At 33.6% G+C, this 20,028-nt stretch overlaps 1 protein-coding gene across 5 annotated transcripts in view; it reads left to right on the top strand.

Moving 5' to 3' along the window:
• The window catches only part of LOC125681606 (triple functional domain protein-like), a 153,560-nt gene that overhangs the window by 93,829 nt on the left and 39,703 nt on the right, over nt 1–20,028 (top strand). For all 5 annotated transcript variants that reach the window (XM_048921768.2, XM_056154525.1, XM_048921766.2 and 2 more), the window contains 2 exons: nt 1,962–2,022; nt 3,287–3,395. In XM_048921768.2, the coding sequence (XP_048777725.2) occupies nt 1,962–2,022; nt 3,287–3,395 (170 nt within the window). The remainder of the gene's footprint in view (nt 1–1,961; nt 2,023–3,286; nt 3,396–20,028) is intronic.

Raw genomic sequence — 20,028 nt, 5'->3', positions numbered from 1 at the left:
TAAGTTTTAAGATATTGTTTTGTACTGTTGCTAAATATTAGAATTTAGCTTAGATATACAGAACAGGATTTTTTTTCTACATTTCTACATTTCATAGCCTTTGATATTAGTGATATTTTTAACAAATATTCAGGTGACTGATAAGGTCTGTGGGTCTCTTGTATTGGAATGTATAGGGGGGGAAAATTCAGTCTTTTTTTCAAAAGCTGCAGGGCCATGATTAGTTATAGTAATTTGCAAGTTGTTCAGTTTGTTACCCGTGAGAGTAGGCTAGGCACAATACTGAATTGGGGATCGAGTTTTACATGGAAATATATACCAGGTAGTAAAAAGACTTTAAATTTCTTCTGATGAGCAGCTAGACTATGATTAGTCATGTTGATAGGCAAGCATCCTCAGGTAGTGCAGATTCCAGTTAGTTTGAATCATGGTCCCGATAGGGTGGGGCCACAAATTTTTTCTTTCTTACATTGATATGCAAATATTCCAATGTAGTACAGATTCATATTTGATTCCAAAGTATAATGCTGAGAAATATATCTGGTATACCCTACCATCTCATCATTTTCGATCAGCAAAAACATGTAAGCCTAGTCCGTTTCAGAAACTGCCATGACATGACGGTGACCTAATTCTTAGCGGTATAGGTAAACAATCTGCTGTATATTTCTGGACTGTAGTAGAATAGAAACAAAATTCTTGTTTTTGTGGATGATGTAGGATAACCTCCGAGGTCAAGAAATGTTGTTTTGAATTATAAAAAGCAAGGTGTTAAACATACTCGAAAATGCAATCTTTATTTAATCAGATCATGGCCTATGGGGCTAGGGTGGAGCTAAAGTAGGTATTCAAAGTTTTATGTTAGAATATACATTGTATGTAGGAAATTTTAAAAAAAATCTTTGTAACACATTAAGTCATATTCAGGTTTGATTAGGTCATGACCTGTGGGACTAGGATTGGGTTACATACCGTATATACTCGCCTAAAAGTCGGATTTTTGGGAGTCAATTTTATTTCTTGTTTAAAATTATTTACATACCGGTAACTAATACTTTCGTTTATCAGTAAAATTGAATTACGAACCCGATTTAATATTGAAATATTCATATGTATACCGGCTGAAATATATTTCATAAAAGATTGAATATTGTTAACAGATAATTTAGATCATCATTCTTGACTCTTAAAAACTCTATTGTTGATACATTGAATTATACTGGAACCCCACTATAACCGTGAGGCGCGTGCCACGGTGTCAGGTACTGGTAATTAGGAGACCATAATTGCGTAGGTAAACAAGGGATCAATTTGTCCATAATAGATCAAGGGTTGTGATTAAACCCCAAACAGATATGGCTTGGATATTGAGCACCTCATAATTATTAATTTCTCAAAATATTTTTTGAAACATAGGTAAAAACACTAGAGCATTGACTTGAAATTGTCAACCGATTCTGACAAAAATTTGTACTGACTTATAAGCGGGTCAATGGCAAATTCCTACAAAATAACCTTAAAAAATACAACCGACTTATAGGCGGACCGACTTTTAGGCGAGTATATACGGTACAATATGGGGTCAAAATTTGTCTGGGAATAAAGAGAGGGGAAACCTTATGTTTGAAAAAAAACTTGTGAAGAATACTAGGACCAAGGTGAGCATTGTGGCCCTTGGGCCTCTTGTTTAATTTTCTTAAAAGAATTGTAATTCTTATACACTTTTCATTAAACTTTTGTGAAGATTTTTTTGTTGTTGCTATAAATTCATACACATTTACAAAACTAGCACTTACTTTAACTATTTAGTTTACGAAGTTATTAATAGAAAAGATTGATGTCTTGCAGTGTGAGATATGAGTTTTATTTTTGTCGTCTGATAACAGCATCATGCCAGAATATATCTGCATGCAAAGCTTACAGCTCAAATGAAATTTTATGCAGTACATTTGTAATTGCAGATACTGAGGGATCCATAGCTAGTACCTCCCCTGTTCCAAAAAGACGGGCTGCAAGCTTTAAGTGAGTTTGCTAACATTGAATAAGTCATTTTAAGTTTAATATTTCAAGAGACACATATGCTTATGGAGCAGTAATGAATTTTATTGAAAAGATTTATTTATTAAAAGTAAGGAAAATCAGAATATGATAATGTTGCTTTGTGTGTGATCATCTTTTAAAGATGAAATGCAGAGGCACTCCAGGCAGCCAACTAAATGGCAGGTCCTCGCTACTTGGGTCACTTTACTTACTGAAACACAAGAATTATCCATAAATTCAACTGTTAGATTGGAATCTAATATCTTTAACTTAAACATAGAGATATTCAATTTTAAAACTTAAACACAGGGATATTGAAGAAAATAAGACTTCTCATGAATACATACATGTGATAATTTTTCAACTACAAATCTGTACAATGCCTTTAAAGAGGCATGGTTTTGAGTGAAAAATCTGTACACAAGTTTACAAAATGTAATTCAAAATCTGTGAAGAATATTAATCATAAAATGGGTTTATACATGTATAAAAGTATAATACTGAGAAGTATTTTCACAAATTCTATTATTTGATAGTTGTTGAGACCTTTAAATTTCATTTCTAATTTTCTAATCATGCATACATACAATTGTAAAATTTGCAATTGCAATTAATAAAGATTAGAGAAAATTTAAAAGGGACAGCTGCTACCATATGTACTCATCTATTGAGGTGTACAACTAAGAATATCCTTCTCTTTTCTATTTTGGTTATAATGTGTACATAGTTTTTCTTCTTTGTATGTATTTGTAATTATATCAATGTAAATGTATTTTCTATATAATCTCCTAAGGGAGGAAATAAAGTATAAATGAATGAATGAGTGGAAAAGATCTTAGAGACTGCTATTATATTGTTTACCTTTAATTCATTTGACATAGCATCAAATTTAAAAGATGGCAATTATGGCTTGGTTTCATCTTAAACAATTTAAAGCACCTATTTCTATTTCTGACCATAGTGCAGGGTGCTTTTGTTCCGTATCCAACAAGCATATGAACGTCCAGCAGTAGGAAATTGACTTGTTATGCAATCAAAACAATGAACTTAACTGAATTGACTGAATTTATAGGACTAGACCTGAAAATCTGTACAACTTATCATTTTGCGGGAATTTTAATGAACAGGCATGGCAGCATGAGTGGGGTTGAAAAAGTCCAAAATTTTGTGTACATTCTACATACATGTATCACATGTATGCATGTTCAAATATTATTCTGTAAATTATTGTTACCAAATTTTACAGAAAATGGTTGACAACACCTAAACGGGTCAGTCAGAGCAAGTTGCCAGGTTCCCCAGGGTTTGAGAACAAACCTCGACTACCAATTAAGCCCCTGCTGCACAGAAAACTGGTAAGTACAGGAAACATTTCAAAGAGAAGACAACTCTTGCACAGCAAGATCTTCTGGAAGCAAAGAGAGGTAAGTGTTTGTGGTACTCAGATAATGGAATCATGGGATAGGAATTTGCCAATTTTCCTTCCCCTTGTCTTGCCTTTGAAAAAGGGCCACACAAATTGGCATTGTAGCAGATACAGCAAAAATAGTCATACTGAAAATTTACTCTGATGTTCAAAACACCCAACACTAGGAGATTTTGGCTTTGTGTTCAATGTGTGAGTAATGACCTGCCATTTTCTAGTGTTTTGTTTCTTCATCACAGAAGGTGAAGAATATCCCCAAAAGTGCTCTTTTATCTCTTTTGTCAATCCCTTCAATTTTGATCTTGGTAGAAAGCTTTTTCTGGGATAGAAGCCAAGTATTGCACAAAATAGCTATGGCTAGAAAAGAACCCATGAAAGCATTTACAGATGATTAGAGAAAATATCAGACTAGCTAGTGAAAGATTTATTTTTTTTAAAAAAACAACAACAAAAAATTGATGCTATTAATTTTACTTTTTAAAAACTGGAACATGACTATTTACTAGCTGTGATAATGTTGCAGAACTGTATAAAATACTTCATTAAAAGGAATTACATTAACTATAGTACAGAGAGACAAAATCTTTTCTTTTAAGAGTGTCTAATGAGAATAAACTGATGAAATGATTACTATCTGGAATAATTTTTTGACTCATTATGAACTACATGTATGCTCTGTGCTTGACTTAATTCTCAGATTCTTTGAAAAAAATTAGAAAATGTAGTATATAAATGTTACAGTAATTAGAAATTCATATCATTTGAAATTGATATCATTTGGTAATCATTCCCATATGACCGTAAAATTTAATTATCCCTATGGGATGTCTTGGTAATCTGTAACCATCATCAAAATTAATTCAATTGCTTACACAAATATATGATGACTGAAAGAGATGGGAAGTAGTTTATTATGAACAATATAAGATGGCTTTATGTGATACATACTTTAGTACCTACTTAATAGCAAGCTCAGAGAAAATCTGAGTCTATACACATCAGTCAATGAATTTTCAACATTAAAAACTCCAAAAATCCGAAGGACATTAAAAACTCCAAAAATCCGAAGGACAGTGTTTGAAATAACCGTGTGCCCAACTGCTCGAGACTCATAAATTTTGCCAGGGGCAATTTCTTTGTAAGATGCCCGACCGGACGTGTTAATATTTCCACTAAATAAAGTCTAAATGTATCAGATCTACTTATTATACCGATAATGAAGTTGTAACAAGCCAAGGGGCTATTTAAAATTATATATAATCATGATCAAAGTTATGAGAACTGAGTTCTGTAGTCACATAATCACTTTAATATGAAAATAGTTAATAATGAAAGTAATTTTAAAAATGGCAGTCATTATCTCAGGGCTAGTAGGTCCTTTAATAGGGCTTAACAATTTTTACAAGCAGTCAGCCCTGCATGTCTAGCTAATTTTACACAAGTTTCAAACACTGCTAAGAATCCATGGTTTTTTTATCTCACAAAGTCACATCTTATTGACCTTAGATTATGAACTTATGTGTATTATCTCAGTTTCATCTTAGTGCAGCGGTCCCCTGCACAATGCTGTACTCAACATTAGGCCTAATGTATACTGAAATGTAAATATCAATAATAGCTGGGGCAAGATGATAAATGTGATGGTATGGTCTTGTTTTAAAATCATAAAACAAATGTTGCAGTGGCAGATCTATATAACGAGACTGTTTTGTGCAACAGAAAATACAAACCTCTGGTTTTTCCACATCAAAAAATAGCAACCTCTCTCTTCCAGTATCCAGTTTAACTCCTTGGTATACCTGGTGTTGTAAAACGAGATGACCTATCCCCTCACCCCTCATTGCCATGGTAGCACAACCAACATATTATTTTCATAGAAACAGAAAGAGATTTTCATAAGGACTTGAAGTGCCTGGCAATATCCAAAGCCCAATGTAAATAACATCTCCATATTAGCACCCTATCTCTCCTCATGTACCACTTGATCAGAGCATTTGATTTAATTTACCCTCCATTTCATCAAGAGCCAGCAATTTGCTAGGACACCATCATAGCAACTTCTAAGATGTGACATGTCATATACTTGTGCATTATCAGAATGGGAGAACTTCCTCTATGACCTTACATCAATCACGTCTATTGGAAGTCTTAATCAGCAGTGCTGCAAGGTCGTGGTCATTTTATTTATGTATTTCCTTGAAATCTTCAAACATGTGTAAGCTTGAAGTTCAGTTTGTGTATGTAAAATGTGATCTATTTAAAACTAGAGACACATGCAACAGCTGTTGGATAAAGTAGCATGAAGCCCCTCTGACATCAGATAACCCATCAAGCTTATACATATATTGGGGAAAGTCCTGAAATTTCAACCATGTGTGGCAGAGATATATCTCAGTGGTCATTTGTTTTAACTGGAGGCAATCTCAGCAGGACTTGAGATATCTCTTGATTTAGATATCTGAATGATGTCCTTCCATTGCTTTATCACGCTGTTATCATCTGCAAAAACAAGATTTAAAGGGGAAGTGTAACTACATGCAAGCTTTGATGTACCAGATCAGCTGCATGTTGAAGGCTGAAAAAGCAAAATACATGTGTTTTCATATTTGATCAGATTAGCGACTATTTTGAGTGCTTACCTCGTATCATTCAATACCCGATACTGTTTAGTGGTGTCAATCATGTGTGGAAAAAATTAATAGTCTGCATATAATCTGTATGCATATTGGAAGCAAAGAGGAAGATTTGTATATTTAAAAATACTAATCTGAATGTGGAGGATTAAAAGATTGAATAGTGTGAACTGGATGGATGTGTGTTAATAACTTTAATAAGAAATGCTTGCTTGGGTTGTTGTCCTATGGTGGCCAGTGCAATGATATTTTTGATTGATAATGCCTTAGAGGGACATGCTCTGCAGCAAACAACATCTGGGTTACGATCATCACAATATGTATACAGTAAAAACAAAATACTGAAATCTAACACCATGTTAGAAATTTTACACCAACTGAAAAAAAAAGCATTCTGAAGAAGGAAGATGCCCATAGTGTAATGGTGCCATAAGTACATTGACTATGAAACGGAAAGAAACAACTGCTGAGACTCATAAGTACATTGACTATGAAACTGAAAGAAACAACTGCTGAGACTAATTTGGCCAAATTGTTACTTTAGTTTACTTTTAAAATTTATCTTGCTTGAGGAGTGGCAACAGTATTCTTACCAATGGATTTAGGAAAGCATAAGAAGGTCAAAAGGAAGATATCGGTCTTTCGCATGTGCACTTGTATGGTGAATGATGCAGCTGATAGATCAGACAGCAAACCTTACACCAAAGTTGTGAGTAACAAATTTTAAAAACTAGATAATGTCAGTGGGTTTTAAATTGGTATACATCATTTGTTTCCTCTGTGAATTTATTCCCAGGGTTTCCTCCCCTACATGTGGTTTATCTCTGTAAGATGTGAACTAGAGGATTGCCTAAGGTAATCAGTCAGGTCTTACATTTCATAAGGAAAGAGGTGATTTGGTAAATGTGGTCACTTTTAAAAAGAAGTATCTTGCAACACTTTTCTTGACACCCCTTAAAATATACCATATTTAACTTTAACAAATACCTTTGATTGCTGAAAAATTGGAGATAAACTAAACAAACTAGAATAAAATTGGTGTCAGTAAGGTTTTATTAGATTATCATGTAAATAAAATGGTGTACTGCACAATATTGAATGATTTATTGAAACAAATATAAAAATTTCATCATTTAATGATATATGGATAGATCGTTCTTGCAGACTGAAAATGTTCTTATAGAGACAGGGATATTTACTGGGATGAATATTGCAAATGAAATGCTTTAATTTGTATTTCTGTTCATATTGTAAAGATGGACAGTGATGAAAAGCTAATTACCAATGAAGATGAAAATATCCACATCCAAATTAGTAAAACGATTTAGAACAGTGGAGTATAATACTACAAGTATTGATACATCTCATTGCATTGTATACATGTATACAATTTTTCATGTTTTACACCTGTAAGCTGTCTTGGTTACTGGGAGTACAAGACCAACAGTCTGGTACAATAACATATTACCAGTCTCTTCACAAGCATTGTCCTTTGATGCCCCCTGTAATCAGGCCAACAAAATGTGCTTTCTTAACCATTTTTAGCTCACCTGAGCCAAAGGCACATGTGTGCTTTTCTGATAAAAATTTTAGCCGTTGTCTGTCGACGTCAGCATCGTAAACTTTTAACATTTTCATCTTCTTCTCAAGAACCACTGGGCCAATTATAACCAAACTTGGCCAAAAGCATCCTTGGGTAAAGGGCTTTCAAGTTTGTTCAAATGAAGGGCCATACCCCCTTCAAAGGGGAGATAATCACAAAAATGCAAAAATAGGGTGGGATCATTTAAAAATCTTCTCAAGAACTACTGGGCCAGAGGAGCTGAAATTTTTATGAGAGCTTCCTGACATAGTGCAAATTCAAGTTTGTTCAAATCATGCCTCCAGGAGTAGGCTGGGGCCAAAATAGGGGATCAAAGTTTTACATAGAAATATATAGGGAACATCTTTAAAAATCTTCTTCTTAAGAACCAATGAGCCAGAAGAGCTGAAATTTATATGAAAGCTTCCTGGCATAGTGCAGATTCAAGTTTGTTCAGATCATGGCCCCCAGGGGTAGATTGGGGCCACAATAGGGGATCAAAGTTTTACATAGAAATATATATGGAAAATCTTTTAAAATCTTCTTCTCAAGAACCAATGAGCCAGAAGAGCTGAAATTTATATGAAAGCTTCCTGATATAGTGCAGATTCAAGTTTGTTCAAATCATGGCCCCCGGGTAGATTGAGGCCACAATAGGGGATCAAAGTTTTACATGGGAAATTGGGAATAAATAGAAAAAATCTTTAAAAATCATCCTCTCAAGAACCAATGGGCCAGAGGAGCTGAGATTTACATGAAAGCTTCCTGACATAGTGCATATTCAAGTTTGTAAAAATTATGGCCTCTAGGGGTAGGTTGGGGTCACAATACGGACTAAGGTTTTACATGCAAATATATATGGAAAGTTTTCAGATATGGGCCAAGGTACATGTAACTCAGGTGAGCGATGTGCCCTTGGGCCTCTTGTTATTCAGATAGTACAGTTATTTTCCTTTATATATGTGAAGCAGTTTGGTTAATGTTATTTTATATATCATTGCCTTAAATTTTGTCTCATTTTTAACACTATGTTAAATGTATGTAATGCAGCAATGCAAACTCTGACAGAATGATTATTATTTAAATTGCTTTATGGTAACTGCAATTACTAGTATATTGTTTAAAAGTTATACATGCCTCCCAGGGGCACTTAAAGATCCAATTTTAAGCCATCTCCCCTGAAATTTACTGGGACTATGATAAAAAAAACATACCACTTGTCAATTAATTACAAGACAATAGATCAGGCACTGACAGACAGATTCAATCAAGTGCATCCACTGAGTGTCTGAGCTTGAATGTGTTTATAGCAATTAACTGCAGGCATATCCACCTCTTTCATCTACTGCAAAAATAAGTTCTACTTCTTACAAGTCGATAATTACCTGAACTAAAGATTCAAGCATTAGAAATAATCATTCACTGCCAAATCATGTCTAGGAAAAAATGTCATCAAAATTCACCATACAAATTGGTGTTGATTCAAGCTTTATTGATTAGCTTATGATTGGTTGGAATTTGGGATCCAGAAAAATAAAAGGTTCCCATAGTAGCAGCACCAGCTTCCGTGCCTACTATTCTACATGTAATTCTTTCTCAAGCATCATGCATTTATAAAATGCCGGATTGCCTCTGTCAATCATGTGTTGTCACAGAGACCAACAGTTCTGGTGGCACAATAAATCAAAGAATGGCAAGAAATGTTGGCTAGCTAACATCCTCAAACTAATTTTGGTCGTATCAATAAAATTAATAGTAATTTCAAATCAAATTAAATGAATTTAAACAAATGAATGGATATATTTCTATTTTTATTTCCAACAGATTTTCAATATTTTTTTTTATTTTTCGTGTATTTCATTGTGTATAGCAATAAGCACCTAGGTAGACCCTGGCCACTCCAGGTAAATAACATCTGTCTTGATTAAGTCATGCCTACTTTTCCAGTAACCATACAGTCACGAAATGAGTCTTTAATTGGTGAAATAAACACACACACAGCAATCCATATGTACATGCAATCCAGAAACAAGTACAAAAATAATCTACACAGTAATATAGTATAATTCCTTACGTTTATATTGACATTGTTGTACATATATTGAATGTATGTAATTGCAGTGAAGAAAGATTGACGTTTGGCACTGAAAATTATGGTATTAACTTTCTAATGAGAGATTTTGAATTGAGTTCCCAAAAGCAAAAAGAAAAAAAAGTGCATCATTAAATGAAGCATAATTACTTGTAGTTATTATATTGTTGGGGTTTTTTTTATCAGGAAAGTAACTGTATAGTAACAGTTACATGAAATGTTATAGTATGATGTACCTTGGACAAGATATAAACAACCCAAAAGGATGAAATTAGATGCAGATGTAGTGCTGTGCATTAGCACATACAATGAACATGCAAACACTTACTGCATACAGATCTGGAATGGCCTTTGAGATGGATTCAAATGATTTTCTGTGTTTTATTTGACTGAAATAATATGAAATATGGATTGGGTTGCTGCCATCATACGTACTACATGTGCAAGCGATGACCAAATATTCATACCAACTAATAAGTCTTGATGGAGTGAAAATAGACTTCATAGATACCCATTGTTTTCATAATGGAAAAATATTCCTATATCTTATATATTTTATAACCAATTATCTGATATAAGTTTTCCTGCCCAAAACAACATTTATTGGTAGATTTCCAAGCTACTTGATACTGTAAATCTACTTTAATGAATTAATACTTCCTACATTGTTTTTGTTACCATCTCATAAGATTTAAGGAGAGGCGTGGAATTGTGCTGTAAATTGTGAGGGATGCCAGACTTTAGTGGATCTTGTTGTCTGATCAGCATCATCTTATCTACCACTCTTGTCATTACAACTGTTTTATATCTTCCAACATCTTTCCTCTTGGAGTATTAATTGCCAATTCTTTGCCTGCCCTTTTTTTCTTTCTTCTACTGCATAATTTTCTTTGAAAAATTGTGGGTCAGAATGCTTTATTTTTACCCATTTATCTTATTCTCATGGTGAAAATCCTTTTGATAAGGAACTTAAAGAAATGACATATTCATTATGAATAATGGTTGAAGAGGAAAAGGTGGTACAGATGGTACAAAACCCTTAGAACTGGGAGAAGAGAACCTCAGACACAGTGCAATTTACTTCTCACTTCTGTTATTACTTGGAGAGGACTCTAGTGGAAGCAGACATAGCAGTGACATGGGAACAGTTTCTTCCTCATATTTGTTTTAAAAAAAAACAACTTTTATTTTTGGTTTTTATGAAAATTGCTGGATTGAGCTCTCTGACTTTTAGCTACAACACTCAAGAATTTTATATAGGGTCTTGAAATAGATATCATGTTTATATTTTGGAGCAACTGTGTTCATCACTTTTGATATCTGGATTTAATAAACTGAATTTTCAAAGTTGAAGGATGTTGAAATTAGAGGAGAGTTGTATGTGCCTCAAGTGTAAATGACGGATTGTTGGGACTCAAAAGTGATTAAATTCAGAGTGTGTAGTCATTAAGGCAGGTACTAATTATCTTAACAAGCTTAGTATATTATCTGCTCTGCCCTTTGTTGTATCTCAAGCTAATCACTAAGTATCTGCATTGAAATAATCCTCTTCAATCGCTGCTTGCTGCTGCTGGAGTGCTATAGCGCTGTGATCCACTTGGTTATAGTGGGAGACGGAGTGAAGCAGACTATACAAGTCCTGGGATAAGACAATCAATACAGAAACAGACCTTACTGAATGTGAGCTTCATTCTGACAGTTACATGTAGCAAGCATCTTGGGATATCTAACTATACTAACTTGAATGGGAAACTTTCTGGTGGCTGTGAAATAGTGTTGTGTTACTCTTGTGCACTTTCTCTCTCGTGAGATGGGCCAGGACGTTTCCTCACAGAGCCCATCCCGGAGGGGTTCCCTGACAGAAGAAGGACTGCCTACTTCTATGTTCTGTGGTGGAGAGGTGAGTTTCCCCAAGAAACTTTTTGGGGAAAGGGGGAGGGGGTTACAATACCCTCCCCCCTCCCCAAATGAAAGAATGCTTATCCTCAGCACCAGCAATCATTGGAGTAGATCATGGTCTTAAAAAAACACATTCAGAAATCAATATGTTTCCATCTCTTGAATAGGGACAATCAGTGTCAAAAGGAAAACTGCAGATCAATAGCCATAGACACCAGAACTGATTTATCTGGTCAAATCTCCACTGTGTCCTTGTATGTACAGTGTACATGCATGTATTAATGGAAGCAATATAGAGAGGCTGACTGAATTAGAATGAAAACCCTCTCTGGTGCAAAATCTATAAATCTTACAGTCATTAGGGAGGCAGTGGTACTGCTTTAGTGATCTGACATTGAACCATGAGAAGACTGGATAGATGATTCATATCTCATATCTCATCTTAACATTTGATCAAAATCAAAAAGTTGTAAACATTTACCTCAGTGTGACAGTTTGAAATAATCTAATTCTGTGTCTATTTTTAATCAAATTATAAAAATTATCCCTTCATTTTACTCTCTTTCTTGTATATTGAATCATGATCATTGCAGATGAAACATAATAGATATTATAATATAAATATATCCCCATTGTTTACCAAACATCCAACTTATTGGAAAGCTGTCAGATCATAAGGAGGCCAAAATAAATCAGCAGACATTAGAAATAAACCATTCCTACTTAAAACAAAGATCTGTTGGCATATACAGGTCTCAACATTGTGAAGTGAGGGGGTTTTTGTGAACAGGGTAATTGTTTGAAAAATTGTCAAAAATTTGTTTTGACTAAAGAACGCCTGGAATTTAAGAATGAGAACAATAAAAAATGCTGCAACAGGCATACACAGGATATTGGAAGAAAACAGTGAGAATTTAACATCAAATAATTTTCTACATACATGTAGTATTTACCATAGATAAGTATACAGAATTACCCATAATTAACTTCTGGGTTTGGAATATAAGCAACAAGATCAGGATAACACAGAGAATCATGGTGTATACTGTTGTGCGTGTGCCAGAGTCAGGTACCATGTAACAAGGAGCTCGACTGGAAAGAGAAGAGAGAGTTGTAGCAGGTGTACATAGAGATCCTGCCAACCTGCCACAGTGGTTCATCTCATAGTAACATGATATATGTTCCTGCTGTTTAAATGAACATGGTTCTGAGGGTAACTGTATCTGTTTCATTCAAAGCAAACATTTGATGAATGTTTCTCTCGTGCATTTTGTTGTTTTTAGTTTAATATACTTAATTACAAAAATATATACATGTACACTTGTGTTAGAATTTATCATGAATTGTGTTAGTCCAGCTTTGAATTTTACATTTCAATACAGTTATCCTACTCTCACTGTCGTCAAATTCTTTGCTGTTCTGCTTCAATATATGCATTCTGTCAAACTTCAAGAGCATTTTCTTAACAGCTTTTTAATTTCAATGTATATTCTCTTGATCACTTAAGTGATGAAAACACTCTTTGCCAAAGAATTCTTAACATGTGAATCAAGTTCTGAGCAAGTGCATACAAAGTGTGGAATTTTAAGAGTCAAAACTATGTTAACTTCATTGTTCTCTGTATGTTGTCATATGGAGCAACAAGCTTTTTACACTCCCCTCAGCAGGAAAAGAAAGAATAGAACTGAGATGGCAATTTGTTAATAAGAGACACAACCTTGTTTATCTGTTTCTAAATCGAAAATGTTGCTGCATAATTATTATGTGAGCACATGAAAGTCTGAGAAAGCTCTTGGGTTCAAGACCTGATATAAACACAATTACTGCATCCTTCCTGATGTCAAAATGAACCACATACATTTCTGGAATAGCAAAGAGTGAAAAGATGACTTGCTATACTGATTTTAGACATATTCTGCACTGAGAGGCACTTTTTCAAGCATAACATGTACACAAAGTTATATACTATAGACTTATGTAAGTGTCAAGAAAATTATAAACATACAGAAAAAGAAATAAAGATCATTATTTTTGTGCATTGGATATTTTCAAAAGACTTTATTTTTTGGGGCTTGAGTACTGTCTGAAAGTGACACACGTTACATAGTACAGTGCAGTATCACTTGATGAAGTTAACTAGATAATGTAGAAAGTTGTGATAATAAATGGCAATATTACTATCATTTTAAATGTTAAAACCAGAGAGATTTTATTAGGCAATCATTCCATTACTTTTTGGCATTTTATTTCTGGCCGTGGTTGTAAAGCCAATCTAACATTGAATTGGTCAGAGCTAGAGGTGAATAATATCATTACTTGTAAAAGTTATTGTGGATGCAGATGTGTAGTTTCCGTTTGGTACAGTGGTATATCTATTTACATCTGTCCTTCATTATTCATTGTGCTAAGAACTTCAAAAATATTGTTTTTTAAATCCTGTGCCACTTGTAAGATCCTCTACATATGTGAATCACCAATTTTTAGCTCATCTTGCCACAGAGCAGAGTAAGCTATTGTCATCACTCTGCATCTGTCAGTTTCATTGACAGTGACATCTGTAAAGAATTACATGTAATCTTCTTAATTCTCTAGAACAGTTGCATCCCCAATCACCATGTTTGGTACAAATTCCTCTAGTGTTCCTGTAGAAGTGTTATTACTTTCTGGAACAATTTGAATATCAACATGGCCATCATGGCATTTGATTGGCTGAGACGAAATTGACTTCTTTTCCAGAACGGCTGCATCCCTAGTCACAGTTGTTGCTTTATGGAGTGATTCAGATGTCAATATCATAGCCACCATGGTGTTTGATTGGCTGAGACAATTTATTTACAATAAATCCTAATCGTACTTGAATATTAATCAAACACAGTAGTTGCTTCCTTTTAAGCTCACTTGAGATTTTAGATTTGTTTGTTTGACAGTAAACTTTCTCAAGAGCCACTGAGCCAATTTTAAGCAAAGCTTCCTTTGATTAAGGGATTCAAGTTTGTAGAACCATCTTCCCTTTCATCTTCCCTTTTAAGGGAAGATAGTAAGAAATTGTGAAAATGGGGTGTGTTTTAAAATTCCAATTTTTTTCTAGAACCTGAGTGAGAGAGAAAAGTTGAAAATTGTAACTTTCGGTTTGTAATGAAAATTCAAATTTGTTTGAACCAAATTGAGTCAGGACCACAATAGAGGTTAAGGATATAATTTTTCAAATTATTTTTCAAGACTTTTTCATTAAGTGTATAGATTGTCCATAACACAATCCCTGGGATCATGGGAGGGCCAGAATAAGGGTTTAAAGTATTACATGGAAGTGTACACACATATATATATATATAAATTAACAAATTTTGCCAATAAACTCCAAAACACTTGCTCCAAAGTTACTGCTTGCACCATTAATATTGTTTCATATGTGCGTTGAAGTCCGTAAGCTACAATAGAATCTTACTTGATTAGTAAATATTGTAAAATTAAATAAAAACCTACTTTGGTTTTCGATAAACTACTCTGAATTAGCAAAAATGAGTGTAAAGTGGTGGATCTAAGCCAGTTTTTTTATTGACAACTTGAGATAATATGAAGTAAATCTGTTGTTTATCGATGTGTGTAAGTTTTGATAATTGTTGAATAAATGAAATAGGCCTATTTGTTTCTTCAATCCATGATTTTAGTGTTGAATCAGCCTTATGGAAATTTCCAGAACAAAGCATCCAGAACATGGCAACATCATACGACCAATCACACATTCTCAGGCCTTTCAAGTTGCAATTGGTTTACAACATGATCAGCATAAGATTCTGTAGTTGTTCAGTGTTAGTTATATCCTTATAATAGTTTTGACTAGGCCCATATTTATCATTTTATGAAGATTTATAATTATATTACTTATATACATCTCATTCAACGAAGGACACCCCCTCCTCCCTAAATCAACGATCTAACACATCGATAAATTTTTAAATAAAATATTCATCTGATATTTTCAATGTTCTTAATTTTTCTGTGATTATACTGTTACAACTGTTTGTAATAATTTATTAACAATTGCTGATATGTACAAACACATGGGTAAATACAAAAAAGTTTTTATTTTGGTTGAACATGTTTTGTGATGATACATATCTTGAAAGTAAGTAATAAGTCGAAAACTGTCCAATATATCAGATATTGAATGGTCTGGGACTGTTCTGGGAAGTTCACACCATATAACTTTAAAGTTAAAACATTCTCCCGAAATTAGATTGTACACGACAACGTCCAAGAAATCGGGCCACTGTTTACAATATAGCAGTTTTTCTGTGTCATTCATATAGTGCATTATGTTTACGATTATTGCATTTGATGAGAAGAAATGAAGTGCATTCATAATTTTGCCCTTAAATTGTCGTACTGGACAAAAACTACCATTTATAAACACATTCACTATTTTGACATTCATTTTGTCTGGTCAACTATTCGGTATGACAGATTAGAATTGCATTCGTAAAATCATTATCTAATTTTCAATATGGAGATCGATATGGGTTTTTTTTTTTAGTTTTTTTTTAAATAGTATTTTATTATGTGTAGCATATTAAGGATTATACAGCAGGCAGTGCTTATATAAGCCTTTTCCTTTAATGTACAAGGTAAAATCCACATAATGATGTGCATGAGAAATTACAATGTATATGATCATTTATGTTACATAAGGAACATTTAATTTGGAGCTCCAAGTGACTTCTTAATAATCAAGTTTTATTTACTGTATATGATATCAATAAATATAACATAACTAATGCAGGCAATCATTCAAAAATTGTTCTTAAATTCATTTGAATTAAAGATATCGTTCATTCAATTCATGTGCACAACAATTCAAACATGCATTAAAATAGTCCTTCCCCTATGCAATATTACATGTATTTAAGTGTAATTTCCCGCACTTGCACAGGGTTTCATCTAGTGTGTGTGTGTGTAGAGAGAGAGAGAGATAAAAGTTGAAACCTTATTCCACTCACCCCACCCCCATTTGGTCAAGATGGGGTCTTAATTAGGATTTCATATATTACTTGGGGAAAGTGCAACTGCTGAGGGCCACATCTTACAAAAGAACTTGCAACTAAGACCAAAATCTTCTTTTGCAATTTATCTTATTCTTTACATTGTATAAATTGTGATTTTAATGTAAGAAATATTGTAATTTTATACATGTATAAGAAAAGTCTCACAAAATTGATTAAGTTGATGAGATTTTAGAATTCATATTTTTATAGTCTTAGTCGTACATGTATGTTCTGTTGTAAACAGGACCCAGGAGAGTGATGTTGTTCAGGGGCTTCTTGTTAGTTGCTCAAAAATTGAATAAAAAATGCATGCAATACTCACTATTTAGCTACATTACAATAATTTGGTCTTTCCAGCAGTCAACATTGTGTATCAGATAAACGTGGTACCCTGGGTATTTTGGTTGTAGATTAATGCACACAGGGTATATACATGTATTTGTATATAGCATTATAGAGATAACCTTTAATAGAAATAATCAATTACTTGCTCAGCTAGTACCTGTTTGGCAAATGCCACACCCAGAGTGGTGATATTCTGTAGTAGTCATCTGGAAATTTATAAAATGCACACTATTTTTGCCTTTGTGCATCTTTTGTTTGTATTACAATCTTCTGGCATTTTTCATTGCTGTGTCTGAATATTGTGTGCCAGAAAGGAGTTTTTATGTGGCTTTATACCTGAGTTTGTTTTGAACAGATTTGTCTCTGTTATATTAGAATGAATTGTAAGAAAACAGGCTCACTGATCAATAGACAACAGTGACTACTGACGTTTCTTGTAGAGAGGACAGATTAGTAAATTATATAAGTTAGCTGAAGTGCGTCTGGAAAAAAAATAATGAATAATTTTGAAGCCATGTTAATGGCTGTGTGATTTTTGCCAAAAGAAAAATTGCAAGAGGATTAGCATAGCAAGGGAAAAGAAGAATGGAGAGCATGCTCGTGTGACATTGGAATATTAAATGGATGCCTGTTAACAAGCTGAAATTATTGGTATATTTGGATACAGAGTAATGCTGTAACCCGGGTACTTTTAAATTATCTCTGTTGGATGGTGAAGGTCGTTCTAAACCAGGAGATCCTGTCATTAACCCATTTAAAGCTTGGCTAGATTATGATTTTATCTATTGTTGTCGTCACAAGGACAGGGCAAATGAAATAAAGCATGGGACTATTACACCAGTATACAGTGAGTTTCTCATCTCAGACAAAAAAGTCTGCTTTTTGAAGAATGTTTACAGGGTAATGATATTCAATTTATGCAGTGACAGAAAAATTTAAACAGAATTATGCTGCTGCAGATATGCTGTGTAAAAGTGACTGATTCAGTTTCCTCTGAACGTTTAGGAAGTGGGAACCACTTGTGATTTTACACAGTCACATTAGAAGTGTAATTGTGAAATGGCAACAAAGTATATATCCAATAATGAAAAGGAATATATGACAGTTCGTCATGGAGACGAACATTTGATACTGGAATATTGATATTTTGACTTGGGAAAAGGTGTGTTCCACTGAAAGTGTGGCGATACTTTGTATATGTCAGTGAACTAATTAGAGGGAGAGACTTGCCATGGAAAATGACACAGTGCTTGTTCAGATTCTTCATCTGCTGTGTCCATGTCAACGAAAACAAAACACCAAGTATCAGATCAATTTTACACCAAATGTAGGTATCATGTCAATTGTCCGACATTGTTTGAGGGGGTCAAAGATTTGACAGAAGAAGTAATATTTCGCTCTTTACTTTAAGTGATAGTTTGGTTTTCATCGAAGGTGTCTTACATATTTGTCATGAAGAAAAAAAGGTTATTTAGCATGACGTATTGACACTAAAGGATTTCATGTGATCTATCATGTAAGGTAAATAAGATATCAGGTTGATGACATTGTATATCTGCCTGGGTGACACTTGGGGGTTGCCCAACAAAAAATCGTGAGAAATTTGAAATGTTTGTTCACTTCAATGTACAGATAAAAATGTTCGTGTCTTGGTACTAGTAATGGGAACAGTAGCTAAGAGTTTTTAAATTAACTTTTATTAAATTGGCATACTAAATAATTACTGTCTATATTTGTAAAATTTTATGCGTCAATTTTTTCGTTAGTGAAATTCAATCAAAAATGCTATCAATTATAAATGTCAAGTATTTGTAAAAATTTGTATTTGCAAAAAATATTTTGTTTAATTCAGTACACTTGTAAAATAGCTAAAAATTTATCTATACAACTATTAAAAATAGCTAGACAACAGTAAATAGACATCATACAGACTGGCATTTACTGTGTTGATGTTTTTATTCAGAGGGTAACTAACTTGTGCATACACCACTTGTACTTTGATAAATGTATTGTTGTTACTGAAGACATGCCTATTTCCTCCACCTCTCGCTCCTATATATTTGTTCATTGTTTTTAAAAGAACAATGTAAATTTAGGGCTGTCTAGCAACTATAGAAGATGTAATATTGATGATAACAAATAAAGGTTATTTGTGAGAAATTCACTTTGCAATTTGCCTCCACTAAACCAGAAAATTGAAGGAGGTCATTTTCCTTTGATGATCATGACAAGGGTATTTCTGTTATTTCTTTTCATTTTAGTATTAAAATCTTGATTCTATTTTGAAATCTTTAGTTCTCTAACATTTGCATTTTACATAACATCATGTGATGAATTTAAATTGTGCAATATAGGAATTGATTTTGACCAATTTACAGGTGACTCTCTATGGCTCGAACTTCAATCTCAAAAAGTGAAATCACATTCCCAATTTTTCTCTATATCACTATAAGCAAATTTACTCTCAATCTCGAAAACATTTGATCGCTCAATGTGAAATTAGGGTCCCGTAAAACTTATTTCATTGTTTTTCACTCTTGATCTCTTGACGTGGGGATAGCATATACACACCATCACTCAAGCCTATTAATTATTTCTGCTTGGACCCTACCCGAATACTCACTGTGACATCATAGCACTTTTGTGTATGTAGTCTTGCGTTACGCTTGCTTAGCAGATAAACACGACTGAAGAAGACCGGTAACACGCCCAAAATATTTCAAGAAAGTGTTCAGAGTTGTTTTTAAATTTTACTCCCAAAAAAGAGACATATATATATATATATATATATATATATATATATATATATGATTCGACTATAAAATTTCTAACTTATTGCCAAGTCCAAACGAGACAGTGATTTTGAGAATATAATTTAGAGACATATGCCAAGGAAACATGGTTATGTATTAGAATGTGTGCTTTGTGTAAAGTGACTGGAATTGTGCGGATTCTACTCTGTGTAGCTA

This window comes from Ostrea edulis, chromosome 2 (genome assembly GCF_947568905.1).
Source record: "Ostrea edulis chromosome 2, xbOstEdul1.1, whole genome shotgun sequence".
In the NCBI taxonomy this organism is placed as follows: Eukaryota; Metazoa; Mollusca; class Bivalvia; order Ostreida; family Ostreidae; genus Ostrea; species Ostrea edulis.
This window is presented reverse-complemented; position numbering and strand designations above follow the sequence as displayed.